Here is a 25,881-nt window from a genome sequence, read left to right as displayed (position 1 = left end):
ACAGCTGCAGGTGGCAGAGTGGGCTGGAAATCCAGGAAAGGAGTCTCAGGAAGCAAAGAAAAGAGCTTCAGTTGGTCACAGTGGACAGTGCAGCGCTGAGGGCTGGGGCAGCTGGTTGCACTTGCCTCATCTGAATGCCAATTCCACTGCTTAGTAGATAAGTCACTTAGCTTTGCTAAGTTTCACTGTCCTCATTTACAAAATGGGGATAATATTGTGAAGATGAAATAAGAAAATTCTTCAATAAGGTGCTTAATATAGGGCCTGCCACGCAGTAAAAAATCCTGTCAATGTGTGCTTCTGGTAGAGGGGTGGGTATTGCAGATTGAAACCATTCAGAAGGAACCTTAGCAGTTGAACCCGCATTCCTGCAGAGTGTCCATCCACCTAGGTCACCAACTAGGGAGGAAGCAAGAAACCCAGTTCCCGGGAGTTTCTAGATCTTTAGGGGGTGGGGCACAAGGCTGTTGATCTCTCTCTCTTTTTATGCCTGCATAGTAATCAAGTGTAGACCATTTTATCTACTTTATTATTATTATTAATTTTGAAGTCAGGGGCTCACTATGTAGACAAGGAGGTTGGCCTCCAGTTCAGTTTGCTGCAGCGTTTTGAATGTTAGGTGTGTTGGAATTATGGACATGAGCAACACACATTTTTATATTGATTGACTTTCTTCCTACTATGCTTTTTTTTTTGTTTTTTTGTTTTTTTTTTTTTTTGGTGGGGGGGATGACAGGGTCTTACTACATAACCCTGGCTGTCCTGAAACTCATGAGATCTACCTTACTGCTACCTCCCAGGTGCTAAGCACTAGGATTAAAGGCACCATGTACTTCTTTTTTGAAGTCTGTCCTTTCCTTAGTAAACACTCTCTCTCTCTCTCTCTCTCTCTCTCTCTCTCTCTCTCTCTCTGTGTGTGTGTGTGTGTGTGTGTGTTATTACAAATTGAACCCAGGCCTTGCACATGCCAGATAAATGCTCTACTGCTAGCCGGGCAATGGTGGTGTATGCCTTTAATCCCAGCACTTGGGAGGCAGAGGCAGGAGGATCTCTGTGAGTTCAAGGCCAGCCTGGTCTACAAGAGCTAGTTCCAGGACAGGCTCCAAAGCTACAGAGAAACCCTGACTCGGAAAACAAACAAACAAACAAAAAAATAAACTCTACTGCTGAACTACATCCCCAGCCTCTTGATGGTCAGTTTTAAAAGTAATTCTTTGCTATTTATTTCACATATTTGAACCATTTGTCTGTGTAGTTCCAGGTTGGTCTTGAATTATCCTCATTCTACCTCAGTCTCTTAAATTCTGATCTACCACCCACAACCCCTGGATGTCTTCATCCGTTTTTCTTTTGAAGCATTTGGATTTTGCCTATCAACTAGGAAGTGATCTTTAAGGTATTTAGGTAATAATCATTTGTCATCCGGGCTGCAAAATCTTTTTTTTTAAAAGCTGTCTTTAGTCTTTAGAAAGTAAGTTTTCCCTGAAGTTCATTTGGAAGGATTGTTTTTAGCTGTGTTAGCAAGAACATTCCAACAGTTAAGAGCAGTGACGAGAAATTTGCCATCATAAAGTGATTTAAAAGCTATTCCCATTGACTGCAGGATCGACCACACAGATCAATGGACACAACTCGAAAACGGATATGGTGAGAGTGGTACCTACAAATCAGGGCAGAAAACAATTGTGTGGACAGATTCCTGGTGGATTAAATGAGAAGCGCGAAAAATGTATCCTCTCGTAGTTAGTAACTAAAATAAAAAAATGTAATAAGCGCTTAAAAATAATTTAGCGACAAATATCTCAGAGGATGTGTCCGACTTAATTACTCAGTGGTAAAGCACGGTTTAGATCGCATTCCAAGCCGAGGGAACCGCCAAAGCAAAGGTTCAGAGGCTCCAAAATCGAACTCAGGACGCCCACACGGAATGCAGGGTTGAAGCCATGCCCGCCCCCACAGCCATCATAATTATGTAAAATACCACTTTTCCCATATATGGTACTTAATATCTGTTCTCCTGGTAGGACAGGACGAAGGGAAAACACGGCTCGTGGGGCGGAGTGTTAGAGCCTCAGACCTTCCCAGCACGCTCCCGCCGGCCTCGGCGCGGCCCAGGCTGCGCACCAGAGCCGGGACTCGGAGCCCAGCGCGCCGGAGCCGCCCACTCCTGATTGGGTGTAGCTCACGTCAATCCTCGTCCTGTAACCTGGCTGTCCGTTGGATACTCCCCACGAGGCGGGGCTCCCGCCTAGGAAGCGCGGGGAAGGTGGGGTGGGCGGAGGTGGGGACGGATGGAGAGGATGAATCTCAGCCCGCAGGCATCCGTCCCTTGTCTGCTTATAGGCCGAAAATCTGTCCGTTTAGGTCAGACTCCTGCTGGATTGGGCGGCGTGGAGAGGGGGCGGGCTCTCCCTGGAGCTCCGCCCCGAGCCGGCGGCAGGCTTCAGACCCGCCCTCCTCTGGAAGGGCGGGGCGGGCGGCGTTCAGCAGAGCTGGGTGCGGTGAGGCGCGTAGATCACCGCGGTTCCTGGGCAGGGCACGGAAGGCTCAAGAACCTGACCTGCTGCAGCTCGAGTCTCCCCTTCGCCCCACCCCGCCGCACCGCCCGAGCGCTCGAGAAAGTCCTCTCGGTAGAACCAGCGCCTGTTCCCCGGGCAGACCCAGGCTCAGGTGAGCGAGCCCTGCCGGTGTGTCCCGCCCCGGGGCTGCCGAGTGCGCGCGCGCGCGGCGACTTTACACTGGGGGCTTGGAGCCGGCGGCCCTGTGGTTCTCGGCCTCCGCGTGGCCGGCTCTGGAGCGGTCGGGCGCGAACCTCTGGGTCCGGGCTCCGCATCTTCACCCGAGGGGTGCTAGGCAGCGAGGCCTTGGGGTTAGGGAGCCGGGGGACACAGTTCCCGCCTCGGGAGGCTTCCCGGTCGGGGCACTGGGAACTCGGCCTGCTTCTGTCGCCTGTGCGCTCCTGCCTCCCCGACGGCCTGCTAGGGCAAACTTTTTAACCCCTTCGAGGACGCCGCAGTCCCGGGGCCACCAGCTGAGCCCACGGGGATGAGGATGCGGGCTCGGGGCAGTGGCTCTTCTGTAAGTTTTGCAAAGGGACTTAACGGGCAGGCGGCGACCGCTTGGCAGCTGTCAGGACGTCCTGAGTCAGGATCGGTCGCTCCCGCCGCAGACATTTCGCCCGGTTTCCGCCCTCCGCAGCGACTTCCTCATTCGCCCGGCAGCCTTCAGGCTGGGAGGGGGCGGGGAGAGGTGCGCTGGGTGCGTGGGAAAGGGGGATCCGGCTGCCGCGGGGCCCAGGGTGCCGGAAGGACCCCATCCGTCCTCGTCTAACCTTGGGTTTCTATTGCCCGAGGGCAAAAGGCCTGGTTCTGCCCGCAACCGTCGAGCCGCCCAGGCGTGCACCTGATTTCACCGCACCCTGGGACGCCACGCCCGGACTAGTTTCTGGAAGCTGGCCCTGACTTTAGGACCCGGCCCGGCTACTGCATCTTTTATGTTAGGGTTAGAGGCGGAGTTTTGAAGACATCCCCCCCCCCCCACCCCTCCACTTCCCTGTGTAAGGGTCCTCACCCCATCCTGTTCTAGAGCCACGCCCAGGCCAAAAATTCACCCCGCTCCTCCTGGTCCTCATTTCTTCTAGGCAAAGGAGTCTGAAACCTCCTGGACTTGCTTGCGGGCAGTAGTGAAATTGAGGGCAGGGTGGGCCCGGGCGGGTGCCTCAAGCCCCACCCAGCGGTGTTAGGGAAAAGGTTTCTGGGAAGTTCCAGGTCTTGGAGACCCGGAGGCTACTTCGGCTGGGCAGTGGAGATCTGGGCAGTGACTTCTCCATCTGAGTGGTTTTCTGAATTTAGCCAGATTTCAAAGTAACTGTTGCATGCTCTCTTCGGCAGCACCCATACCAAAATTGGAATGATACACAGATTCATGGCCCCTGCGCAAGGATGACACGCAAATTTGTTAACCATTCCATATTTTTAGCCGACGTAGACTGGCGTGTTCCAGCCATCTCTGGACAAGCCATCCCTGGGCAAGCGGCTCACTCTCAAGCGTGACTAGGTTTCTTCTCCTAATTGGCTCCCTTATCTGCTGTGTGCCAGCCAGCCTCAGCACCTCCATCTGAACTTAAGCCTGAACTTCTTAAGCCTCCAAGGCCCTCCCAAGTCTTGGACCAAGTTAAAAATAAAGTTTTTTGAAATAGAAAAAAAATTAAAAAATTTAAAAACGTAACTGTTAAAGGGGAAGAATCCTAGCCCCTTCTTGTTCACAGTAACATTGTAGCCATTTCTGACTCCAGTGTCTAGAGGCCAGGCTGATAACCCCACCTGCCTACCTTCTTTTGGTTTAGGAGGCAAGCTGCTTAAAGGCCTGTTTAGACAATCTCTCAATACCAGTCAGTTTATATACAAGGTTGCTGTGGGTGGGGGAAGGGTCTATAGATGTGTAATTGAGCAAATATTTAACTGGCTTCTCCTGCCAGGGACTTTGCCAGGTGGTGTGTGTGGGGGTGGGGTGCGGTGGGTGTGAGTTGAGTAAGACTTGGCCCCTGCCCCCAGGCACTTAGGGGAGAGCTGAGACAAATCAGTAGGTGACTCTAGTGTGCGGCAGGGATGACAGGAACTCCAGAAAGGTACTGTGAGGCATCCGACTCCCCTTGAGAGCTTGTTGGCCTCCTGAAGAGACTTGTGTCCTGGGGAAATTTGAGGGCTTCAAGGAGCAACTGTGGCACAGTGTGATACAAAGACAGCTTGTGCTGTGTCCCAAACAAGCCACAGACAAAGGACTCAAGGATTTCCTAGGTTAAGGGGACACTGCTGTCCAGGGCACACAGGGAAGCCACCACGAGGAAGGAAGACATTTCAGGCTTGGCAAACTGAGGCAAACACGTGGTGAAGGAAAGTGGGGAGTCATTTAATGGGTAATTGGGGAGTAATTAGAAGCATCGAGATTGCTCAGTGTAATTCCAGAGCCAGTGTGCGGTGTGGGTGACACTCCAGCGCTTTGCTTCTGTACTCGGCAGGTCCTGGCAGGGCAGGTGGGCAGACCCGGGTTCCCTTGGAACCAGCGTTAGCAAGTTCTGTTGGGAGGCATTATGCTGCCCCTCGGGGAAAGGGAAGCTGAGAGGCAGGGACCAGTAGGGCTGCTGCTCTGAAGGGCATGGGAAGGGAGAGGAAAGAAAGGACCAGGGTTCTGGTTTATCTGGTTTTTATTTTATTTTAAGTTTTGAAATTTTTAACCAAAGGGTTTGGAGATAGGGCAGCGTCTCTCTTGTGGAATGAAGGGTGCATGTTAATCACAGCCTGCCTTTTGCCTGGTCTTGCTCTAGAAAAAAAAAAAAAACAACAAAACAAGGATCTCTTAGCTCTTAGAGAAGCACACCGAAAAAATGCACCATTGTCAGAGCTGGTAGGGTATTGGTAGACTAGGGCTGGAGTTTTGCTCACTTCCTCTTCTTACTAATCCTTCAATAAAGTACTTAAGACGGCCCCTACCAGCTTGACATCTGTATTTTCAAAGGAGAGGAAGGGTTAGCCGTTGTTTTCCTTCTCTGGGGGAGGGGGGGGAAGCTAAAGCAAGGGGCAAAAAAATCCTTGCCTTGACAGCTTCCTCCAAGCATCATGTTCCAAAAATATTTAGAATAACAAAATCTGTGTGTTCCCTTAATTAAACAAATGTCCTAATTTACTGAGCATAAAACAGCATCTCCGCCCTCAGGGGCAGGAAGTAGATTTTCCTTTTGTGCTGCCCCAGAGAATCACTGCCTCTTAGCTTTAACCCTTGGTGATCTGAGCCCCTGGCCTCAGGGCTTCTGGTGACAGCAGAACAGGGCACTGGTTTCCTAGGCAACTGGCTCATAGACTTCTGTTAAAAAAAATAAATTTTTAATAAAGTTTGTGTGTGAGTTGAGTGAGTGAGTGAGAGAGATACTGATTAAGGGGAGTTGGTTCTTCTACCATGTGTGTCCTTGGGATCTAGCCCAGACTTGTGGCAAGGGCCTGCAGTCCACAGAGTTGGCCTCAGAATCCCATTTTTAAGTTGGGAAGAGTGAGTGGGTCAGGGAAAGAACATGGGCTGTGGTGATAGGCAGAGTTCAAATCCTAGCGCTGCCCACTAGCTTTGTGACATCCTCAGTTTTCTCAGCTGGAGCATGGGCGTCCTGGGCTCTCCTCTGCAGAACTGGATGCAGGAACTAGGAGTAGTCCCTGGAAAAGGTCTGCTATCTAGTAGCTGTGCACATCTCTCTCTGTGTTATTTTCGTCGTAGATTTTACTAGTCTTGCCTCTCACTGGGTGGTTCTGAGGGTAGAGGCTAGACGAATTTCCTTGGTTCCTAAAACTTAGCTTTTTTTCCTACCTCTAGGGATACTCAGGGTTGCCTGGCTAGGGGAGAGGAGGCAAAATGGTGAAAACACAGTGGCTTTAAGGCTGCAGACGCTTTTGGGTGCACTTACTTAGGAATGTGTGCTAAATGACTTGATTTGAGGTGTGGGCCTAGGCAGAAGCTGCTCATAATGTCTGTGGCTTTTTTTTCTTTTTCTTCTCAAACATGGTTTTCCATGTTCTAGGCGGTAGGCTAGGGTAGTGTGGAAAGAAGGATGGCAGACTTGTGTCTGGAGCCCTGGCTTCCAGCCGGTGGGCTGCGAGAAGGTTGGTTTGATCTTGTTAGAGAGGATCACATTCCCTGTAAGATTGTATCAGTTTGTGTGTCTACTATACAGGGTGCCTGGAAGACTCTCCAGGTGAGGGACTTCCTTCCATACACCTGCTTCCCTACTTGAGGACTCATGGATGGGGGTGTTCCTTGCACAACTTTTTTTTTTAAATGTTTTGTGTTTGAGTGTGCACGCACACATGTGTGAGTGTGCGAGTGTGTGTGTGTGTGTTATGAGTACAGGTGCCAGAAGAGGCCAGAGGTGTGGAATTTCCCCCTTTAGCTGGAGTTAGCAAGCAGTGGGTTGTGAGCCACATGATGTGGGTACTGAGAACCAAACTCCAGTCCTCTGCCAAAACTGTACTCACTCTTAACCACTGAGTCACTGCTCCAGCGTTGGCACACCTCTCTTTTGAAGGTAGTTTTGCCAGTATTCCCTTCTGTGTTCTAGGCATTTACCCCACAGATAAACTTGGCTGTGCAAAAGGAAATGTCTGAGGGTAGTTATTGTGGCATTGTCAGAGAAGAAGGCAGGAAACAAGCTCACTGTCCATTAGAAAGGTCATGTTAATCATGGCACAGCTGGACAGCGGAAATCCTTGCAGCCCTTCAAAGACAGGCTAATCTCTGTGCTCACAGGCAGGCTCTCGAGGGGACGAAAAAGCACAGCTAGATGCAGTGCCCTGTATTCTTATTTGTGGACACCCTTCTCTGCTATTTTTTTGAGACAGGATCTCACTGTATAGGCTCAGGTTAGCCTCTGCCTTTCCACCCCTGACCACTTGAATGCTGTGATTGCAGGCCTGTGCCATCACACCTGGTGGGGGTGGGAAGGGCTTAAAAATAGACTGACTTGCTCTTCTGGCTCAGAACACTTTGAGTCCTGTGTTCCTCAGCCTGCCTCAATCTCACTAGAACGACAGATGTACTGTTTTGGTTGTCGTCCCATCACCCACCCCAGCCTGGGGAGTATAGGGGTGATTCCTATTTTGGCTATGAGAAAAAGAAGCTTGCATGGATTTGTTGTTGTTGAGACAAGTTATCACTGGGTAGCTTTGGCTGGCCAGGATCTCACTCTGTAGATCAGGCTGGCCTTGAATTCATAGAGATCCGCCTGCCTCTGCCTCCTGAGTTCTGGACTTAAAGGTGTGTGTCCCCTTCTTTTGTAACTTGGGGTCCTAGCGTTCGAAAGCACTCTTTCCGCTTTATTCCAGTTGCTGCTCAGACATCTCATCTGTGGTTTTTGATGCATTAGCAGTGGGAAAGCTCAGGTTCTTGAAACAGTGTAATCAAAGGGACATGGTGACTTGGGGGGACCCTGACCTTTGTCTGCAGCCTCGGATGGTGTGGATACTGGAGGCTCTGCCAGCTCTGCTCTTTCCAGTGAAGCCTGAGGAAGAGCCTCCCAGGGCTCTGAGCAGACAGGGTGGAAAGCGAGAGTGGCATGAGTCACACTGGAGCACATAGCGTGAGCCAGGCTCTAAAGTAGGCCTGCCACCACGCGGGCAGGTGGTTGAAGGTTGATGCCTGTGTGGTGTTTCCTCTTGCGGCACAGGGAGCTGCTCCTTGGTTCTGATGTGAGTCTCTTTAAAAAGGACCCGAGGCAGGGTTGTGCTGGAATTAGTCAGATTCCACTCTGACCAGTTTCCCAAGCCTGAGGTGATTCAGCACTGGGCAGGTGGCTGGAGAAGGAGGCCTTGGCCGAGGTCTCTAGCTGTCTTCATTGTGGTGTGAATGCCTAGGACCCTCCTTTGGCTGAGGAGCTGGCAGTGCTCTCTGGAAGGAAGTCGCTGGTGAAGGGTGAGGCCCTGTGCATGCCCCGTGCAGGACAGGTTGGGCTGTCCATGCCCCAAGTGACTTTTTTGTGACCTCTCAGGATTTCTAGGTGCTTTGCAAAGGAAAAGGGGGTCTCCCAGGGAGGCCTCTATGGTCCTACTGGGCCAGATGCCTGTCTCCCTAATGTTTATGTGTTAAGGTAGCTATAGGCAAATTTTGCGAGGGCTGTCATTGACCAAGAGGACATTTACAATTCCAAAACTTGACCCTTAGATTTTCTTTTTATTCTTAATTTCTTTTCCCCTGCAGTGCTGGGAATCATTCAGTCCGAAGGCTTAGATACTATTTTGCCATTGAGCCTCTCCCTCAAATCTGTCCCCCAAACTCTGAATATTGATTCTAAATGTAAATGATCCTGATGAAAAGAAAAACCATTGGCATCAGTGCTGGACATGGTGGCTCATGCCTGCAATCAGCGCTGAGGAGGCAGAGGCAGGCAGATCTCTGAGTTCCAGACCTTCTATCCAGCACAATTAGACCCTGTCTCGAGACAAAAAGTCCCCATTTGTTGAATTTGCTTAGCCTTGTAGAATGTCTGAGTCGGAGGGGTTTTGGGTCTAGTTTTTAAAGAGATGCTTTTTTCTTCCCATGTTGAGTACTTTGCCTAGAATTCGTGCCAAGAGTTGCTCTTGGCTTCACTCAGCCAGGAGAAAGTGGTTTTGAACGGTACCCTCTTTCTTGGCTTTCGTGGGCTGGGAGCCACGCAGCATACCCGGCTCCCTTACTTAGCCTTCCCTCAAAACCTTCCCTCCCTTAAAACATCTTTTCCATTGAGAGGCAGCAAGTTAGAGAATGGGGGAGGTGTTGGATTTGTCTGAATTTCCTCCAGACAGGTGGGGCTCTTGGGCTGAAAAAGTTCCCAGAGAGAGAGAGAGAGAGAGAGAGAGAGAGAGAGAGAGGCGCCATCCTGAAAGCCACATTAGCGCTCACTCTCTCCAGCCAGTCTGAATTTCTAGTAACTTTGACTCAGTCTCAGGATCAGCTATTTTTTTGTTGAAGGAAGAAGCCAAGGTTTTTGGCTTGGACAGACCTGGACTGGACTCAGAACCGCATCTCCCGCTGCTTGCCTCAGTTCCTTCCTGAGACATGGACATGCCAGCTTTGAAATGGGGTATTCTTCACCTTCCTCCCTCCTTACCCTTGTTATCGTCTGCATCGCTTCTCAATATGGCAGGAAATACATGTTCAGGTTAAAGAGATTACATTTATTCCACAGAACTACTCCTTGGTAACCGGGGTGGTGGTAGCTAACTGATGTGGGAAGGAGCCAGCTGGCAGGCCTCTGGGTTTGATGTTGGCTTCTGAGGCCAGCCCCTGTGTATCCTCCCTCTCATCCTTGTTACTCTGATATGAGCGGGGTAAGCATTAAGAAGAAAGGCTTTAGAGAGCTGCAGAGGCCCCTTTCTGTCGAGTGTCTGTGTTTCCTGTGTTTTATGTGAAGTCACTGGGCTGGAGAAGGCAGCTTCCTGTGTGATAAACATGAAGAGCGGGGCAGCGGAACACTTGGTGACTTAACCTAACTAGGCCAGAGTGGGGGAGAGGGTTAGAAATCTTAGACCTCACTGGACTGCGAGGCCTGGGAAACTAAAGGTTGCCCCCTTTCCTTTCTGGTTCCTGCCTTAGCATAGGGCCTGGCCGGGTTCGCTTCAGGCCTCACTGCTTGAACAGAACTAAGGTCTCCAGGGTGCCTGTCTTAGGGGTTTCTACTGCTGTGTTGAAACGTGACCAAGAGCAACTTGGGGATGAAAGGCTTTTTTTTTTTTTTTTAATTAGGCTTGTATCTGTAGTCCATCATCAAGGGAAGTCAGGGCAGGAACCTGGAGGCAGGAACTGAAGCAGAGGCCATGGAGCAGTGCTGCTTACTGCCTGTCTCCTCATGGCTCTGTCAGCTCGCTTTCTTACACAGCCCAAGCCCACCTGCCTGGGGGTTGCACTATTCCGAGCTGTCTGTCTGTCTGTCTATCTATCTATCTATCAACTATCTATATCTTTAATTAAGGAAATGCCCCACAGGCTTGCCTACAGGCCAGTCTGGGTTGGGGGGCATTTTCTCAGTTTAGGTTTCTCTCAGAACAGCTGTAGCTTGTGTCAGGCTAACATAAACTAGCCAGCACAGGAGAGACTGGGACAGAGTAGCAGCTCAAGAGTCTGGGTATCCGAGTTGAGTCACATAGCATAGGCTAGTGACAGAGGTCAGATTGTCTTGAGCACTGTATGTAACAAACTGTGCTGATAAATTCTCCTCTTGCCCCCAGGAAGTAGAAGCTGAGGAATTGCTTTACAGAGATTCAAACTAGGGGGGGCTGCTTCAGCTCCTGTGGCCTTACAACACCTTTCACTGGGGGCATACATGGCCTGGCTTGGAAAGAGGGTGGACTGGTTCCTGCGACTTTCTCTTTCTCTGGCTGTGCGCTCATTAAAGAGCACAGTCATCCCCACTGCATCCGGCCACTCACTGAGCTCTCCTGTGCTATGGTATTTATCGCAGCTACTTTCTTCATGAGTATGGAGTTCGGGGAGGGAGGCAGGCAGGTAAGAGGACTATGGCCGCTAACATGGAGTCAAGCCCAGGATAACTGTTGGCTGTTGGACCCAGTGTTGCCCACTGGGGACCATGGCCAGAAGCCCATTGCTGTCTTAGCAGGTGGGCTCTTGCTGATGCCTGTGCATGGAACACTGTTGCATTCCTTCCTTTGTCTGGCCACTTGTCGAACTGCTATTCAGTAACCAGACTGGATAATGTGGATTTCCCATGTGCAAAGCTGGAGGGATCCCAGGGCCAGGCGCAGGGAGGATGGAGATACAGGAAATGTGGTTTGTAGGAGCTGAGGGTCTCCAGCTCATACAGGGAGCAGCCCTGGGTGGGTGGGGGGTCTGATGGTTGCTTAGAGGAGGTGGCACTTGAGCTGATGGCAGAATCAGAGGACAGGGCATGATGTGCCCAGGGAGCAGGGTTGGGACTGTGCTCTTAGGCACTTCAACCCTGCTAGCACTTTGTGCAGGAGTGATTCAGGTGGGTGAAGGCCTCGTGACTCATGGTCCTGGTGAAAGGCTCCCTTTCCTTGGTAGGTCCTCGCCTTTTTAGAGCCCAAGATAGTCACCTGTCTTGGGTGGCTTGCCTTCTTGCACCATTTCCTGCGAAGTAGAGTGCTGCATTCCACTCCCAGGTCATTAGCCTCTGGCTGGGTGCTGGGCAGGCTGTCCATGTCCTCTGGTTGCATGATCAGACATCAGGTTTACCCAGTCAAAGGACTCGAGGTGAGATTTTTCTCGTACTATTGAGAAACGACCATTGCTATTGGAAACAGTGTCCTATTAAAGTTAAAAAGAGAAAACTAGGCCTGTTGTTTACAGCACAAGTATGACAACGGAGCTGACAAGAAGCACCCCACCATTGGGGTTTCTGGGCTTCCTGCATGTGCACGCACACGCACACCTGTATGCACTTCACCAAATCCCAAGCAGAGTGATACTGTGTACTCTGATTTCTCATTTAGTGCTGTAACCTCAGGTTTCCTAGTCGCAACATTATCCACACAGGGTGTTTTAATGTCATCATGTTATTGTCCACTGAGGGGTAGAACTCTTATTCACATTCTCAGAAAGCACCATGGTTTCTCTTGACTCTTAAACTGTTTTCACTCAACGAGGAGATGGTTGCACATCAGGATATTGGTGTCTGAGATCACTGGGCTGCTCTCTGGTTTTATGAACATGGTCAATGCCTTCTGGTATTGTGACTGAGAAATGGGGATTTGCAGAGGAGATGGGGCTGCTGGGTGCCCAGTCTGGTTCATAGAAAGCTGGTCAAACCACTTTGTCATTCATGAGCTGTCAGGAGGCTCAGAAGCTGGCGCCAAGAGCTGGGAGACCTTTCCAGGCTCTGTGGAGGAAAGTCTTCCACCTTCTGTCTCTTAGCCCTACACATACATCTCTTGTCTCCTGTGTGTACCACACAGTTTATAAGATCTGAGTCAGAAAAACCATGTGGAAGAGGTGAAGAACCAAATGTCTCCTTGGGGCCTTGTTCACTGGGTAGTCACTGCTGAGGACCATACTGAGTAGGAAGGAGACTGAGGGTAGGGAGGAAGAGGAGATAGGGCCCCACCCAGGAGTGTGGGGAGGGTCTGAAGACTTGTACTTTGCCAGGGGCCCAGGACTCTGCTGAGGCTCCTACCTTGCGGAGATGGTGTAAGAATTGTAGCAATAAGTTGCAACACTTTGGCTTTGTTGTAAAAAGGAAGTTTCAGAATCCTAGTGGTAGTTTTTGAACGATGTTTTATCTGTGATGGGGAAGTATTTGCAGGGCAGCCAGGCTTTGGGATGGTAGTTGCCAGCCTTCAACAGGGAGGGCATTTTACTTAGCTCTCTCTGCCCCCTCCGCTCAGATCCCACTCCAGTTCAAGACTTTCTGAACTGTGTGGTCTTCTTAGAGAGCAGGAGAGGTAATTTGTTGCTTGTGAAGGAGCCAGAAGCTTGTTGCCACCTGCCCTGCTAGGGGAATGAAGGAGGTTGCAGTGGCCCCAGAAATGCTGGCAGGACTCAGGCATTGCAGTCTTTGCTCACCCCCACCCTGCAGTTTGTGTTTGCATCAGCCCAGGTCTCTTGGGTTTGAGGTTTGTCACCTGTTCACAATCCCCCCCATCTCCCCACTCCCCCCATTCCAGTTTACTCAAAGCAGCACAATCCAAGTTTTAACCTAGCTTTCTTTTCACACATGGATTGAAGTTGGTACAAATAAAAAGTAATTGGAGGAGTCCAGCAGCTGATGGATTATTAATAATATTCCTAGTTAGGGGGAGGCCTTTTGTGGGCCCTTGTAAAAATTAGTTTATATGTATTGCCTTCATGTAAGTTATGTATACTGCATGCATGTCTGCTGCCCAGGAAGCCCAGAAGAGGGCATTGGTTCTCTGAATGTGAAGTTCAGGATGGTTATGGACCACCATGTAGGTGCTGGAAACCGAATCTGGGTCCTCTGCAAGAGCAGGAGGTGCTCTTGATGGTTGACCCATTTCTCCACACACCCCCATTGTATCTTTATTCACTTCCTGTTTACACTGCTGTTAGGTAATTGCGGGCCAAGGGTCATCATTTGAGTTGATACTATTTTGCATTATTTACTAGCTGTCATATTGGGGGTGGGGGAAGGGAATGTAAGGATTAGAACAGTGGGAGGAGGACTTGGTAATAGAGCTGGGTGATGCAGCTGAGTTTGGATCCCATTTTTTTATCCAGGTCATTTGTTTATTAGCTCTGAACTGAAGGCTGGGTGTGCGTTAGAGGTTGTTCTGGGTCCTGGGACTATGCCATTGAGTAAGTCCTGTGACGCCCCTGCAGTGTGTAGTCTGTAGAGGCAGACAGCAGTCCCAGGAGCCGGTTCACTGTCGTCAGACTGCACTATACACAGGAGGCTGCTGGACAGCTGCAGTGAAGTACTACTGCTGGAAGTCAAGGTCACAGTGGGACCATTGGCATCCTGGCTTACACGTGGCTGTCCTGTTGTGTTCTCCTCACATGCTCGTCTTCAGCATATCTGTGTCCTAGTCTCTTGGGGGACACCAGTCATACTGGATTTGGGGCTATTCCAGTAACCATGGCTTGACTTAGTCCTCTTTGTCAAGGTGCTGTTTCCATCATGGATAACAACTTGAGGTATGTCTTCAGTGATCAGAGGAGCCCAGTGCAGCCCAGACATTCTGGTGACCCTTTTCAGGTCTAGGGGATGAGCACCTCCTGGTGGTTTTTTTTTTTTTTTTTTTTTTTTTTTTTTTTTGACAGGGTTTCACTATATAACCCTGGCTGGCCTGGAAATCCTTATGTAGACCAGGGTGATCTTTTTTTTTTTTTTTTGACACTAAGAGATTCATTCTTTATTTACAAGTAAAAGGGAAATATCTTTTGAAAAGAAATGTAAACTCTGAGATAAGAAAAGCAATACCGAGACGTGATTCTCAGCTCCACAAGCCACTGTTTCTCTAAACCACAAAGCAGGGCAATGGTGAAGCACACCTGTGATCCCACAAGCTGAGGTCAGCCTGGTCTACGTAGTGAGTTCAAGGTCAGCCAGGGCTACAGAATGAACTGTTTGAAACAGAAAAGCAAAATGAAACATACAATTATTTTGTTAAAAAAACAAAATCACATGATTTCTTCATGTTGGCATATGTGAAAGAATAAGATAGATCAGTTTTCACGTTGACAGTCTCTGTCTGGTCAAATGTGAACGGTGACTGGGTGAGAGCCCTTGCTCTCTAGAGCACAGGACTCAGTACTCATCCAGAGTATCTGCTCGAGGGATGGAGAGGCCCCGATCTTTAAGGGCCTGAACCTTCAGCTTCTCTGCCTCCAGTCTGGTCTGCTGTTCTACCCTCTGTTCTTCTAGGATCTCTTCAATAGACACTTGCTGGAGGGGTGTGTCACTCTCCTTTTCCAAGTCTATTTCTCCAAGTAGGACCACATTTTCTCCTCTGACCACAAAAATCCCTCGAGGAATATCACCGTAATTTTTGCCCACATGAATGCGCTCTACGGTCTGATGCAGCACTAAGTTGGCAAACTGATCAATGCTTCTTAAAAAACCTATCAGTGTCCTTCCATCACGAAGTAGGACCAAGTGTTTTTTGTCGATGTCCTCGATGAGGCTAGCGGTCCCGGGCATATAGTTCATTTTTTTTTTTTCTAAAATATTTATTTATTTATTATGTATACAATATTCTGTCTTTGTGTCTGCCTGCAGGACAGAAGAGAGCACCAGACCCCATTACAGATGGTTGTGAGCCACCATGTGGTTGCTGGGAATTGAACTCAGGACCTCTGGAAGAGCAGGCAATGCTCTTAACCACTGAGCCATCTCTCCAGCCCCATATAGTTCATTTTGAACTCAGGCAAAGATGCACCGCTGGGCGAGGGCGTCCAGTCGCCCGTCGGCGGGCCGCGGACGACCAGGGTGATCTTGAACTCATAAGAGAGCCACTTGCTTCTGCCACTGCCTCTGCTTCCCCAGAGCTGAAGTTAGCTCTACTCACCCCCTACTACTTCTTAGTCTGCTTTGACACTCACGTTCTCACATGTAAAGGGACTGAGAGGAGCTCAGTGAAGATTAGACTGGACCGGCTATATATTGAAACTGTCTCCAACAAAACCAAGCAACTACCCCCTTGCACCCCTCTAACCTGACTCTTGTCTTGATGTTCTTGAGGCAGCTGAAGGATCGACTTCAAGCAGCAGGTACACTAGCTAGCCCCCATCCCAGTCCTGCCCTCAGCGTCCCTTTTCACTTCACAGCCCTTAGTGGTCGGGCTGTTCCGCCTTTCCATCTGGTGTGAGGAGTGTGGCTGGCGTCTCTCAAGGGCAGCGGGAAAGTGGTTCAGAACTATAAACTTTTACATCCCTGGGGTTGGCCAGAGGTGAGTGGCTGCTATTATATAAAGCTGCTTTGCTGAGGACTTAGCCTGATTGGGGTGCCTCTCCTACTTCTCAGGGAAGTGCTGGCTTCTGAGTCTTGTGTTGGTCTGGTGTGCCTCAGGACCCTTGTGAGTCCTTTGAAGGCCCATGGTGGACTGGGGAAACAGGGGAGCATGTTTATCCCTGACTGGGTCAGGCACACAAGTTTAATTTCAGCCTTGGGTGGGCGATGGCACATTGCAGCTAACAACTGTCTGTAACTCCACTTCCAGAGGGTCCAGAAGCCTCTTTTGGATTCTGTGAGTACTGATAGGTGTCACACAGACATACATGCAGGCAAACACACATACACATAAAATAAAGTAAGGTAGAGAGTAGTGGATGAAGACAAGACACCAGTGTTGACCTCTGGCCTCTGTACACACAGAGACACATACATCACAACACATACAAAAGTCTATTTCGTATGACAGTCTTTTTATTATGGCTGCATGAAACTGTCACATCAAGGTTATTATGGCTGAAGTCTTCTACACGCAAGGCTGTCAGGAGTAGTGTTCTTATTTTATAGCTGGGCATGTTGAGACTCCAGGAACCTAAGAATCAAACGATAGCTAGACTATGAGAGAGCTAAGATCCTCTGTTCTCATGGCCTCTCCCACATTCTCATGCCACCATTATAAAGGCAGTGGTGACATGGGTTTTCTGCCTCAGTGACTTTGGGTGCCAGTTGCTTACTGACTTATTGGTACCAGGTATAAGATCCCACCTCAGGTGAGCATGGGCAGGCCAGGGCTGATGTGGTCGGCAGGTATGTGGGAGTTAGGAAGGAGGAGCTAGCTATTCTTAGCCTGCTTTTCTTACGAGAACCCAGCTTTGCTTCTCTTCTCCAGCACACCTCCTCCTGCTGGCCCCCACAATCACGCTGTTCTCAGCCTGCCTTCTGCCCACAGCCTGCTGCCTGCGTTGTTTCCTGTCCTGTCAGGGTGAAGAGGAGGAAGTGCTCAGGAGGAAAGCCTTATTATCCCTGACTGTGTGGCACACGTGGCATTCCCCTGCACTACCAGTGCTCTGCTGCCCAAGCGAGCTGTCTCCTCCTCCCCTCCCCAGCCCTGGCCACAGTAGTCACTTGTTAGCTGTGTGTCCTGCCTGTAAGGGTTCCGGGGATGCTCCAGGTGGCAGGCTCTGCCTCATTGTGCACTTTGGAAGCCCTGTGTGAAAGTGCCCGAGGCTGCTGTGGGGTGGGCCTCCCTCTTCCCTTGGAAAACCAGTCCTGGGCTTTAATTATCTTTAGGTGGAATAGCAGAACCCCCCCTCCCCAGTCCCACCCACCCTTTTTCTTCTGGCCTTCAGACAGGAATGTGAAGAATGTGGTCCTCTGTTGTGGACCTGAGTAGAGGTCTGGGTGCCTAGGCCCTCTGGCCGCTGGGGTGGGACTCAGAGGCTTGCCTTGGCTTTACAGGCTGCTTTGTTGTGCCCTGACTGTCAGGGACGTTCAGGATTGGTCATAGTTTGTTTCGAGTCATGACGATTCCAGGCTTACTCTGTATATCCAGTGTGGCCCCTTTGAGACTGCTGGGAGGAGCTGCAGTAGGGAGATGACCCTCTTCCCCTCTCAGCAATCTTAAACCTCAGAGGAATCAAGTTCAAGTTCAGAGGGATTGGCAGGGGAGTCTGGTACAGGAAAGGTCAGGGTCAGGCATGAGAACCAATTCTGTTGCTTCAGCTTTGGGGCAAGGAGACCAGAGTCACCTGCACACTTTCTTCCTGATCTGGTGTCTACTCTGATCCTTGCTGATTGCTTCTGAGTCTACAGCTTTATTGCCTCCCAGGAGGCGGGGAGCAAAAGGTTGGATGTAGGACTCTGGAGTCCAGAATGAGACTGTAGGATGCAGACACCAATAGCAAGCCATGTACCAGTTGTGTCTTTTGCAAAAGGATACCCACAGAAGTTACCTGCCAGGGCTGCTGTGTGTAAGTTCAGTTTCTCTGGATGGAAACAGGCAGGATGAAATTAATGGCCATGTGATCTTTTGAGGTGGGCTCTGTAGGGGAGATTCTGTGTGATTAAATAGTTTATTTATACCCCTCCCCCCCACCCAGACAGCATCCAGGGGAGCAGCTCAGGAGCATCACTTTCTGCTTTGATCCCAGCATCTTCTGGGGACACTTCCGTGTTTTCTTCTCTGTGTACACGTTTTTGTATACATGCCTATGGGCATGTCTGTGAACATAGATCTATACATATGTCTATGTACGCATAGCTCTGTATCCAGATTTGTGTATGTCTATGAACAAGTCTGTGTGTATTCAGGGTTTTGTGAGTACATGTTTCCACATACATACATACATACATACATGTCTGTGAGTGTATATTTGTGCAAACATCTGTATATGCACATGTTTGTATTTGTACATGCGTTGGTATATATGTTTGTATCCAGGTCTTTGGGTATGTATCTTTGTGTGTATGTATTTGTTTATATATATATGTCTCTGTGTGTGCATATTTGTTACACACATGCCTGTGTATGTGTCCAGATCTTTAGTGTCTGTGTGTGAGTGTGCAAGTGTGTATGGAGGTGAGCTTGTGGGAGTTGTCTCCTGTGTGTGTCCTGGATTACCAAACTCAAGGTGCCAGGCTTAGTGACAGGCAATTCCACTCCCCTCATCTCTTTGGCTTGCATCCAGGTCCTTTATGTATCTATGGGCACAGGACTTGCTCCAGAACAGGATGCTCTGACCTGAATGTCCCTAGTGCAGGCCCCCTACTTTTCTTTTTTTTTTTTTTTTTTTTTTTGGTTTTTCGAGACAGGGTTTCTCTGTGGTTTTGGAGCCTGTCCTGGAACTAGCTCTTGTAGACCAGGCTGGTCTCGAACTCACAGAGATCCGCCTGCCTCTGCCTCCCGAGTGCTGGGATTAAAGGCGTGCGCCACCACCGCCCGGCCCTACTTTTCTTATAAACAGCCTTGGCCAACCTTGGTCACTTTGGAGCCTAATTGTGTGGCTCAGGAAAAGGTAAAGTTCTCTGGACAGTCAGGATTCTGGTGAAGGACATGGTTTGGGGTCATTCCTGCCAACCAAGCTTCCTATCCAAGGGCAGCTGGGGTTGGTCTGCCTTTAGACAAGAGTAACTATGTAACTAGAAATTGTTAATTTTCTTATGTGTAAAGCAAATAGTTTGGTCTTCATTCAGTGGTTCCTACTTTGATCTTCCTGAGAGGCAGGAGGCTCAGAAATGCATCTGAGCACCTCAGAAGAGGGTGTCAGATTCTCCGGAGCTGGAGTTGAGGCCATTGCTGTATATGAGTACTGGGAACTGAACTTTGGTCCTCTGCAAGAATAAGTAAGCGTTCTTAATCCCTGAGCTGTTTCTCCAGTTCCTGCTTGTATTTTTTTTTTCTTTTTTCTCGCTTCGAAATAGGGTTTCTCTGTGTTGTTCTGGCATCCTGGCTGTCCTGGAACTAGCCCTATAGACCATTCTGGTCTCAGATTCATGGAGATGCACCTGCCCCTACCTCCAGAGTACTGGAATTAAATGCTTGTTTGTGTTTTAAGAAAAGATCTTGGTATGTCCTTGAACCTAAGTCTTATTGTCCCCTAAGATCCAGGGCTGCAGGTATATATGCCATACCCCTATCTGCTGCCTTCCTGATTCTTAAAGAATGCCATCAGGGCAAATCAGGTGCCTCTGAGCTTCCTGATTTAAGAGGGAGGGACCGTGATTTCCATCTTGGCTTTGTCAAGGTTGGCAAGGTCAAGCCACCGGAGTATGGTGAGACACCTGTCTGGCTAGTGGCAGGTTTTGGTTCGCTGTTGTCTTCTGACTTGCCAGAGGCTGGAGCCCCCTTTGCCTCCATACTTGGAGTTCTGCTTGGCCTATTGATGGGCAAGTAGCTTGACCTGTGTTTGAACTGGTGGGTGTTTCCCGACTGTCAGCTGGATGATACCAGTGTCTCTAGAAGTGCAGTAAAGTAGATATCAGTGCACACACAGCACACGGCCATCATCTCATCAAGCGGGTTGGCGTTTGCGTGTGTGTCCTGTGGTGGAGCTCATTGGATGAGTACTCTGGGGGTTTCTCACAATCCTGAACTTAGGTTTCTTCCTGCCGGTCCGAGCTGATCTGCTCCTGGAGACCAGCCTGTAAACGAGCCCCTTTCAAGGCCAAACGCTGACTAGAAGTCTTGACAGAATTCTGGGAAAGAGCTACATTCTTGGAGGGGAATAAATCATGCTGAGTTGGGTTAGGCAGGATGTGACTTCAAGCCCCTAAAGTGTGCTGCTTCTATGACTGACTCATTGTGAGTTCAGCCATGACAGAGCCACACAGATGACTGAAGGAGCCACTGTGGGGGGAGGGACTGCCTGTCTGGGGCGCCAGCAAACATGGGTGCAGGGACCCTGTTTTCTCTACAGTGGTTCTGAGTTAAACCTTACAGGGACAGGGCAGGACAGTAATGCCAGCCAAACCCGCCACATCCTCCTTACCTTTGCTCTTCTCTAGTCACCGCAGGGTGGCAGATTGCTCAGAGGTCCAGAGTCTGTCCCCCCTCCCTTTCAGGATGGCGTAGGTGATCAGTTCACCCCGGTAGTTGCTACCTCAGTTCTGGGGGGAGGGGGACTGTTGGAACTGTCACTTGTGTCTTAGAAACAAAGATTAGTGTATGTCATACAGGAAGGTGGAGGGGATGTGGTGACAGTGATCCCGCGGTCCCAGAGGTCGGTCTGTGCAGTCTGGCCTTTGCTTGTTATGTGGTCACACTGATATCTGGGCCGTGAGGTGTGGTAGATGGTGTGACTCTGAGTCTGCAGGGCAGATCTCAGAGCTTGCTAGTCTGCAGGGCAGATCTCAGAGCTTGCTAGCCTGCTGGGCTAGCCATTGCCAGCTCTGGGGTCAGTGAGAGACTGTCAGAAAATGAGGTGGAGATTGGTAGAGCAAGATCCTGGGCATTGACCTGTGCCATAGATACCTTGCCTCCTTCTCACCCCATCCCTCCCACAGGCAAGAGAGAGAGTGGGAGGCAGAGATTTCATTGAACTCAATTCCTAGACTTTGACCTTTAGGAAAGGAAGGCTAGACCCTTCCTAATTTGGTCAGTTCGGGTTAGGCATTATTTAACACCCCCACCTGTGTTGGTCAGCAAGGGCCTAGTGGTGACCAGAGTCCCAAGGCCTGCAGGATAGAAGAAGGAGGCCGTATGGGGAAGAGGCTCTATAAACCAGCCCCCCTAACCTCCAGACGGTTTTTCTTTGTAGCTTTAGAGCCTATCCTGGAACTTGCTCTGTAGACCAGGCTGGCCTCGAAATCACAGAGATCCACCTGCCTCTGCCTCCTGAGTGCTGGGGTCAAAGGCGTGTGCCCAGCTATAATTCAGGTTTAAAAAATTGTTCTTTTAAGAGCTGGAGGTGTAGCTCCGTGGTAATTTGCCTAGTGTGTATATGGCTCTTGGTTAGAATTTTCAGCACCACTCCAAAATAAAGTTAAATGATTAAAAAAAAAAGAAAAAATTTATTTAACTGTCACTAAGAGGAAATAATTTTGCTGAATGTCTGCTCTGTTGCAGATAGAGTGACCTTCAGAAATCATTTATTTATTTATGGACAGGATCTTGGCTTGGAACTTGCAGTGGAGACCTGGTTAGCTTCAAATTCACAGGTCCACCTGCCTCGCCTCCTGAAGGGCGAAAGTGTTGAAGGCCTGACCTGAGCTGCCACCAGGCCCAGGGCACCCTGTTTCCGATCCTGGATTGCATTGCTCAGCAGTCATGATGTGGACTTGGAGACCAGCGTTCTGCACTTTCCCACTGAGACAGTGGCCTGTAATTAAAATTTTCGAGTACAGTTATTTTTCTGTGTTGGTTTTCAGCAAACCATGCTCACATGCTTGAGGAGAGAAAAAGCCTTTCTCAGCAGAACCAAGGGGAAGGAAGGAACCCCACCGTCTGAAGGGCTCCAAGTTGCCCCCATGCATGCATGGGCAGCTGAACTGGGAGAGGCTGCTGTACACGTGGGAACAGCTCCCAGAGAAAGCAACCTAAGTGTTTTTCTGTCAGCCTAGCAAACCTGAGGGTGAGGGGGGGGTCCAAGCAGGAGGAGTGAGAGGAGGGACCAACTGCCCCACTCTGCTGGGAGGGCCGGATCTCTTCCTGGAATAACTTGCTTCCCTACAGCTCCTGGACCAGGTGAAGGCTCATTACAGGCAGGTGAGGCTTCTGTGTGACCTCACTGTGCAAATATTGAACCAATTAAAAGCTGACTTATCTGAGCTCCAGCCCCGCCTGCTGCCCGTCTGCCCTTAGCTCCTGGCCAGGCTGCCTAACCTGTTGTTGGAGCCCCTTTCTCCCCCACCCCCTTTCCCCTCTCCTATCCTCCTTTCCTTATCTCCCTTCCTCTCTCCCTTTGTCCTGAGACTTTAGACTTGAGGCTTTAGTGGGAGTTGCCTTTGGAGTGATCACTCAGGGCTGCTAGATTCCAGTGTTTGGAGAGTTCTGGTCTTTCCCCCAGCATTGACTTGGGGGACCCTGTCTGTAAAGAGGACCAGAGGAAACAGTTCTGCACCCGTGAAATAAGCAGAGCAGCAGAGCTGGGGCCGGACTGAGCCTGGCCTGGGAGAAGAGGACAAGGAAGCCCATACCACAGTGTTAGGAAAGGGCTGCTTGCCGGGTGAGGGCCATGCTTGGACTTGAAAGACTCAGCCAGCAGGAAACAGGGGAGGGGACATGCAGCTGCTCTGGGTGGGGGTATGATGTGAGGAAGGACCCTTAGGTGCTGGTGCTGATGCTGTGTCTAGCATGATTGGGTGTTGGGTTGGACTCGAGGCCTAGTCGGGCAGTTAGTCCTTTGGGTGGATCGCTGTGCTGCTAGGAGTGGCTCACTGCTTTCTGTCCTCACAGAGATCTGATTCATTCATTTGTTTAGAAATGGTTCTCATGCCGAGGCCCTGAGACAGCTATCTTAATGGAGGAGACTCAGTAAGATTATCATGTAGTTCCCGTGACACAGGCTACATCCGGGCTGTTCCTACCTCTCTGCGAACATCTACATAGAGCCCTGGGGTTGGCCGCTTGTCATCTGGGAGGCTATAACTGTGGGATTCCAAGGAATTGCACAGGGTGAGGGGTGTCAGAAGGTAAAATCTGACAGCTTTTGTCTCCTAGTTTAGTCCTCTACCCGGCCTGCACTGGGAGCTGGATCCCCAGTACCCTATTCTGACTATACTGGAAGATGGGCTTCCCCGTTAAGCTTGGAAGTACCCTCTTTGCCAGATCTAGGACTTTCCAGCTGTGATTTCCCATGTGTGGCCACCCACCCCCTCAATGAAGTATGTAGGGCGAACTCTAAAATACAGAGTGATGGTGTCATCTCCCCCTCCCTTACTGTTCCTAGAATAAAATCCACATTCCTAAATGGCTGATAAGATCCTGCTGGTCCTGGTGACCGCCTCCAGCGCTTTGTGAATTCACCCCCACCTTTAATGCACAGGATGAAAATCTACACAGAAAATTAATTCTCAGGCCTTTTTAAAAAATATTTTTCTTTTAATTGACAAAATAGAACTTGTCTGTTTATTTTTCCATGTACATTTTGAGATATGTGCTGGTGCAAACGGCCACCGGCCCACACGTCTCAGCTTATGAAAAAGGCAGTAGCTTGGGCAGGCTTTGGGCTCTCAGCCCTTGAGCTGAATTCCTCTGGGTCTTTTCCCTGCTCTGGTTTCCTTATCTGCTGAGCATCAGCTTGGGCCTGGGTTGGAATACTGCTAATACAAACAGGTCCCAGCTTCTCCTGTAAGCAAACAACATTCCTGAGGTGGGGGCCGGGGGAGGAGCCCTCCTGGTACTCAGCAGCTCTGCCTCCACCACTGCACAACCTGAGGTCTGTGGCTGCCATAGAGAGGCCACTGTGAGGCTGGCTGTGAGGCAGAGTGGCCCCTTGTGGCCCCTCCCTGTAAATAGCTGTTGTTTGTGCCAGGCCCTTTGTCTGCTCTGAGCTTAATGGCAGACAAGTGTGAAAGCTGAGGCCTGGGGTTTGGTAACAAACAGGTGGTCAGTGCCAGGCCAGGCTCAGGTCCAGCTCGCCTGGCACAGCCCTTGCACACAGCCCTTGCGCACATCCTGTCAGCGTTTCTCAGATCAGCTTGGAGCAGTCTTTTCCTCCACAGCATCTTCCTGAGTGCCAACTCTAATCTGATGAATTAGGCAGGCTTCCTTCTCTTGCCTCAGAACTCTACAGGTGGCTGTGGTGGTGCACACTTACTCTGAGGACAGGGCAGAACTTGCAGGGAAGATGGGGAGCCACTCTGGGAGCAGGACAGAGGAGAAGAATGAAGTATTAGGAGTCTGTGGGAACATGAATTGCAGCTCCTTCAATAGGTTGCCCCTCCCCCCTTCTTTCTAAAACCAGCAGTCTGAGATGTTAATAGCTTTCAGGTCACAGGAATTGTGAGCAGAGGACACAATTGTGGAATCCATCCACCCCCGTCCTTTTGGCCCCCACACCATACCCATTCTGTGTGTTTGGTGTACTCCGGCCATTTATCTTGGGGTTTGAGCAGATGCCCCTACTCCTTCTGAGTTCCAATACTGATGGGCAAGGTTGATGGCCACAGCCCTCGCTTGACAGGTGAAGACTTAGCCCTTCAGCCTCTTGGGGCACCCAAAGGCAACACCAGCTGTGCTTGTCAGTGTCCTTTTGGTATGTTGGTCTGGTAGGTCCTAATTTGCCTTGGTAAGTTGGGGTGCCATAAGGTTCTAGATAACTGATTGTTCTGCCCTATGCAAAGCTTTTGAGGGGTATCAATAAATTATCTCCACACCGTTTTTCTTTGTACATTGAAGCCCCAAATATACTTTCCCTTACTGTATATGTATATGACAGTTCATGAATGACTTAGTTTTCCTAAAGATGAGCTAGGCGGGCCCCTCCCTCCTTGTTTCAATGTGTCTCTGTCCTCTCTTCTCTAATCTGACCCCTTTTGTAAAGCTTGAGTGATTTTCAAGTCACTTCTCATTCATTTATACACTTACAAAACTGGAGCTGTGTGCCTGCCCTGGGCCACACATTGTGCTAAACATTAGAATTGAGATGGTTGAGACCAAATTCCTGTCCTCATTACAGTTTGACCAGTTCACTGTGGTGGAAATTAACCCAGGGTATGGAGGGGAGGGACATCAAACAGGAACATCTCTTTCTACCTTAGGAACAAGTGATCTGAGATCTGAGGGCTTCCTGATGCAAAGAAAACAGCTTCTTGGGAGCTATGGGGTCCTGATCCGATTGGCCATGAGCATAGAGTTGGCATAAAGAGCTGGGATGGAAAGTGGAGAGGGAAAGGGCAGGGCAGCCTCCTCCCCATCCGGGACGATTCGGCTTATTCTGAAGAAGGTGTGGAGTTATGGAATCTGTTGGAACCTAACCAGTAATGTCTATTAAACAGGAGAATGTGTAAGAAGTGGCGAGGGGAGGAGTTTACACTCTCCAGTGTGTAAACTTGGGTACCCAGATCCACAGAGTATCAGGGCATGGGAGGTGGAGGGTTCAGGCACGGTGCTCCTCCAGGTGGAGGTAGCTCATTGGAAGGTGCTTAGGTGAATTGGAGTGTGGAAGAGAGGCCTGAGTGGGAAGGGAAGTACTCATATGGGAACTGTGAACTGCAGAGAGGAAGCCATGGGCTCCCTGGGACCTGATCCTGATTGTTCCACAGTATCACTCACTAAATAGCATTTGATGTGCAATTCTACAGACAGGGTGAGCTGGCATTGATGTGGAACAATTCCTACCCTTCTCCCTCCCCCCTCCCTCCCTCCCTCCCTGATAATACCTGTTTTCAAGTTGCTTCCCTGGACTTTTTGATGCCTGTGAACTTTGCTTATGGATCACTGTCTGAGCTCCTGTGTTGGAGTTTTGGAGGGAGCTCTGAGTCCTGTGGGGGGGGGGCACACCATGTCTTTTGTATGCTATTTTAAAATTAGCATATGTAGAATATTA

At 49.8% G+C, this 25,881-nt stretch overlaps 2 protein-coding genes and 1 non-coding gene across 4 annotated transcripts in view; 2 read left to right on the top strand and 1 right to left on the bottom strand.

Moving 5' to 3' along the window:
* The first annotated feature begins 2,482 nt into the window (after nucleotides 1-2,482).
* Nucleotides 2,483-25,881, top strand: part of Myh9 (myosin heavy chain 9) — an 83,683-nt gene continuing 60,284 nt past the window's right edge. The window contains exon 1 of one of the 2 annotated variants that reach the window (XM_041672637.1): nucleotides 2,483-2,670. The gene's annotated coding sequence lies outside the window, so the exon portion shown is untranslated. The remainder of the gene's footprint in view (nucleotides 2,671-25,881) is intronic. The other variant, XM_041672638.1, reaches the window with a different exon arrangement.
* Nucleotides 3,875-3,976, top strand: LOC121461584. Its single transcript, XR_005976200.1, has one exon. It is a non-coding gene; the product is annotated as a U6 spliceosomal RNA (small nuclear RNA).
* On the bottom strand, nucleotides 14,333-15,371 carry LOC121461535 (U6 snRNA-associated Sm-like protein LSm1). The gene is made up of 2 exons (XM_041672639.1): nucleotides 15,361-15,371; nucleotides 14,333-15,154 (listed from the first exon to the last, which is right to left on the bottom strand). Exon 2 carries the CDS (start codon nucleotides 15,152-15,154, stop codon nucleotides 14,753-14,755), a length of 402 nt encoding a protein of 133 aa, XP_041528573.1. The 5' UTR covers nucleotides 15,361-15,371; the 3' UTR covers nucleotides 14,333-14,752.

This window comes from Microtus oregoni, unplaced genomic scaffold, assembly GCF_018167655.1.
Source record: "Microtus oregoni isolate MIOR12 unplaced genomic scaffold, Mior012 000022F_ref0000154, whole genome shotgun sequence".
In the NCBI taxonomy this organism is placed as follows: Eukaryota; Metazoa; Chordata; class Mammalia; order Rodentia; family Cricetidae; genus Microtus; species Microtus oregoni.
This window is presented reverse-complemented; position numbering and strand designations above follow the sequence as displayed.